The sequence below is a fragment of the Electrona antarctica genome, assembly GCF_951216825.1.
Source record: "Electrona antarctica genome assembly, chromosome: 15".
Taxonomy (NCBI): domain Eukaryota; kingdom Metazoa; phylum Chordata; class Actinopteri; order Myctophiformes; family Myctophidae; genus Electrona; species Electrona antarctica.
Window position 1 is genome coordinate 43,401,191 of NC_136796.1, and position 4,802 is coordinate 43,405,992.

Genomic DNA, 4,802 nt, shown 5'->3' on the forward strand with positions numbered 1-4,802 from the left:
TCCCTTGACTCCTTCAAAACCGCTCTCAAAGGGCACCTACGGATGGCTGCAATTCGAAACTGGCCCCCGTAAAATCTGAATCCCCCCCCCCGCCCCCCCCTTTTTTCCCCTCACTGTATATATTTCTTTTCCCTTTTTACCTCCTTTTTGATGAATTCCTGTTCTGTCTATAGAAGTGTCTATTTGTACGTCTCTAAATGTTTTGATGATTTGAACATGGTGGACCCTGTTGGAAACAAGTGTAATGCTTAATTGGGTCGTCCACTCACAGTTAACAGCCTTTGTATTGAGTTTGTGCTTGAAATGTACTGTAATTCTGCAAACTGTTAATAAATTCTTCAATCAATCAATCAATCAATTGTGGGGCAGAAAACTGGTGTGGTCTGTATGTCACCTGACCGCACCAGACCAGATGTGGTAGGACAGAATCAGGTTTACGGATTGCAGCTTTAGCGGGGGTTAGGCTCCAGTCCAGTGCATCACTGTCGGGGGCCGCTTACTGTGCACTGCATGTGGTGTGAGCATTAACGCGCATCACCAAATCATCATCCGTCACTGACTGACTGCCTATAGCGTTGGATGCAAACGGGAAGGCTAGTATAGGCTAATGTCGGAGGAGGATGCTGCTGCTGCTGCTGCGGCTGTGCTGTCACTTTAAACAAAAACAACACCCTTGCGTTTAACCGCGGGTGCAGGTCTACTAGCACCCCCGTCGCGAGTGATCCGTCTTCCCGATGGGTTGCGGAGGGAGCCGGGCTGACGCGATCATTGAGCCTCGGTACCACGAGAGCTGGACCAGGGAGACAGAGTCTACGTGGCTCACCAACACCGACGTAGAGACCACTCTGCCCGGGATAAACAGTAAGGAGATCATCAGACAGGAGCTGCACGTATATGGTGTCTGTCTGTCTGTCTGTCTGTCTGTCTGTCTGTCTGACTGACTGACTGACTGACTGGTTGAATGAAAACACAATAAAAGTAAAACTGATCAACACATTCGATCATCAGCCGGATATAAAGGACATCAATGGACATGTCATGTCATATCGAGGCTATCAAATGTCATAATGCAAGGCTCATGATGTGACAAATAAATGCGTCCAAGATATCTTTGGCTAATAAACTGTTGTCACCGCTCAGTCACGAAATTGACCATTTTCACCCTGGCGTCTCTCTCTATTTTTTTGGGCATGTCATTATAGATGATTTCAATTAAATTACAAATGTACATGCATTTGTAATGCAGTACAAAAACAAAATAGAAGATCGACAAGATCACAACGTGGTGACTTGTTGTGAGCTTGTAGATTTTTTTTGTTTTTGTTGAAATAGAGCAGTATAGGCTACTGTAGTCACTGTTCCAGCAGTGCAGTATAGCCTATAAACAACATGCCTGAATCTATTAGGTCTCTCACCCAGATCATATAGGTTTGACTTGATGTTTCACAAATCAGGCTGTGTTGCGTATAGGCCTAAACAGGTCTGTATATCTCTACCGTGTAACACTAACAACAGGTAAAGGTGTGGAGGGCTGTCTGAAAGAGAAGAGGATGGTGAACACAGGGACCCAGTGTGGGAAGCAGGGCCTCACCCTCAGCAGCAGCACCACCACCACCGGATGCAACCATCAGAGAAGAGCCAGACGTTCCGGTTCCTGTAATGATGTATGTAATGTAACAAGTGGTGGAAGACATACGTTACAAACGGTGTTAATTGTTTTTGGCAGCAAATTTAGATTTTTAGTTTTAGTTCATAGTCTCTTGAATAGTTTTCATTTTAGTTTTAGTCGCATTTTAGTCACCCGGAATGTCTTGGTGTTAGTCTAGTTTTAGTTTGATTAAATATAAGATTTTAGTCGACTGAATCTACAATTGATTTAGTTCACTACAATGTATTTTTGCGGGCCTTGGCGCCGTCGTAATGGCTGATTTTACACTTGCTGAAAATAGCCGATCTACAAGCCCAATCGGCTATATGTCAGTGGAAAAAGGTAGTCGACAAACATTTTTCGTCTTAGTTTTAGTCGACGAAATCAACACTGGATACAAACTAGATAAAGTGCCCCTCGGGGCACAGGTCTCCACCAGGGCAGGTCAGGTTGTGGCCTCCTGGTGGCGCTATAATAGGCCAATGTGAAAAGGGTGCCATTTCTTCTTACACCTAGGATGGCAATAGGCCTATCTCACAGCCCGCTTTCCACGCCCACTTCCGGTAGATAGTGGTGTCATTTAACATTAGCATTTACACGTTTTTTTCTCTGGAGAATCTAAGTACATTTTCTAATGTAAAAATGTGACAGACCAATATTATTATGAAGCAAACAAGATGGTAAATCAGCTCGAACAGATAGAACAAACCTTACCTTGAGAAAACAAAAGTTGTAGACTTCTTAAATAACCTCTGTTAACATGTAGTGTCTATGGAGTGACGTCACGCTATCACCACTAGCCCCGAAAGGGGGCGTAAAAAGAGGGCGGGGAAATTCTGTGAGATAGGCTTATTGGATTATTTGAGGCAGTTTGTTCCAAAAATGTGTTTTGCAAAAATCCACCTGTTGGTGGCGCTATAAAAGACCAATGTGAAAAGGGTGGGATATATTCCTCAGCCTAGTAGGAAAGTCTGTGAAAGATGTAAAGTAAATTGCATGCTACGTTCATGATTTGAGGCTTTTTGTTCAAAAAGGGGCCAACCCTGCAAACTTTGAAAGCCAATGTTAGCCAATTCGGATGGAATATGAAATATCAGACAGATCCATCTTGAACACATGACTATAGAGATACTGTGTAACGATTTGCGGGATTTTTGGACAGAATCAGAAGGAGTAATATAAAAAAATGTGTTTTACAAAAGTCGGCCTCCTGGCGGCGCTATAACAGGCCGTTCTGGAAATGTTGGGGCAGAGGTTCATCGTTGGCTCGCAGCATGTACGTGCTGTGAGCATCAGATATTTTTGAGTAGTCAACACTAAAATCTAAAATGACACATGCTTAACCGTACTTAACCGTCGCATACTTGTTATTGGACTCTACAGGCAGACAGTCTCTCTGTTTAGCTTGTTGGTGTTTCAATCACATATACATTCATGAATCGAATCCTGTGTGTTCTGCTTTCACAGCAGAGCACCCGAGACTCCAGAAGGAGAGCGTCGAAGGAGACCACTTCTAAGGACTCGCCACCACCAGTCGGCATCAACGGCGCCAACGGCGCCGGAGATGCCGAACCCGTAAAGGAACGTGACGAAAGATGAAGAAGAGGTTCTGTGAGGAGGAGGAGTAGGATGAGGAAGGATGGAGATGTTTGCGTGTGAGTGGGCTCAGCAGGCAGTTCATTGGAATGTGAGATAACGGCTCACACGGAAGTGACTCTGGTGACCTTGGGTACCATTAAGCACCTGCGTCGCGTGCGTCGGCCTCCCCTTCACCTTGGGATGATGCTTGCGTCTCATGTTTGTGCAAAATACATGTGTGTAGATTAGAACAGGGAATGGATCGGACAGTGGAGGCGGGGGAATGTATTTGTTTCCAGGGTCCCATGTTTCGCAGTTCAATTCTGTTAAAGCACCAATTCACCCATTTTCAACCTATATTACTTTACTTGTTTATTTTGACGGGACAAAGCATATTAATGGACGTTACAAACAAATGCAATGTAAATACACCGGTTTTAGCAAAGATGCTAATCTTCATCCGCAGTCCCCACACAAAATATACAAACCAAACAGGCAGGCAGTACGTTGCACTACGAGACAAAGCATAGAAACACATCACATATCTAGCAAAGCAAAGCAAAGTTCTTTGTTTACCCAGGGTGAATGGACTAAGCTCGAGATGCTTGTTTACAGCCAGACCCTGCTCATAGAACATTTCATGGTAGGGGTTCAATGCCTTGCTCAAGGGCACTTCAGCGGTGGTAATTTTAACGTGCCGGTCTGGGGATTCGAACTGGCGACCTTCCGATAACAAGACCGCTCCGCAAACCGTTCGGCCACCGCTGCCTTCATATGATAATGCTCATTATAAGATGGCACCATTTATTGTCTACCGGGTCTGTGTCTCAGAGGACCGCTGTGGACAGTTCGGAAACGTGCCGTTGACACCAGCGGTATAGGCAGGTTTTTTCTTCTTCTTTTTATTAATGCAAGAGAAATGGCTTTCAGCATGCGGGCACATGCCCTGCTTTGTGGCTCACTTGGGCGCACCTCGGGCGTGCCTTCTTTGTTGTCATGTGATGTAAGAATCACAGCTTGGGTTTGACCCTGGGATTGGACCATGGAAACACAAGACCTTGAGAAATAGATTGATTGATTGAAGACTTTATTTCAGACACAGTGGGTCCATAATATACAAAAACAAGGAAACGAGACACAATAAAAAAAAAAAGGCCGTGGGAACATAGGAAACCGGGAACATAGGACCCTGGGAACATAGAACCTTGGAAACATAAGACTTTGCGGACATGGAACTCATGGGAACATAGGGATAAACCTGTGGAGGGCTGGAGGCACCGACCATGCTGACATGGTGCAGGTGGGGAATGCATCCATTATGTTACAGTGAACCATGAGAACCTCTACACACAAATCAGCACATCACATGTTCTCTGCGTGTGTGGGACCTTCCTCAAGAATCTTTATTTGGCCATGGCTTCCTTTGAATGACTGGAACTGAGTGGAGGATTCAAATGCCATCAATGGTGAACGGAGAGTGTTGGTAGAGAGAAAAAAAGATAACCATCTCAGATCTTAGTAAACGCTGTTTGTAATTCCAGATAAACCTGAAGTGCTGTCCTGAAAGCAAAGTGCA

The 4,802-nt window shown here is 44.8% G+C and overlaps 1 protein-coding gene across 1 annotated transcript; it reads left to right on the plus strand.

Annotated features, from left to right (window-relative positions):
- Nucleotides 1-734: 734 nt before the first annotated feature.
- Nucleotides 735-3,247, plus strand: LOC306938099 (uncharacterized protein; the record flags this gene model as incomplete). The annotated part of the gene is made up of 3 exons (XM_079522114.1): nt 735-861; nt 1,516-1,664; nt 3,116-3,247. 3 exons carry the CDS (start codon nt 735-737, stop codon nt 3,245-3,247), a joined length of 408 nt encoding a protein of 135 aa, XP_079378240.1.
- Nucleotides 3,248-4,802: the final 1,555 nt, after the last annotated feature.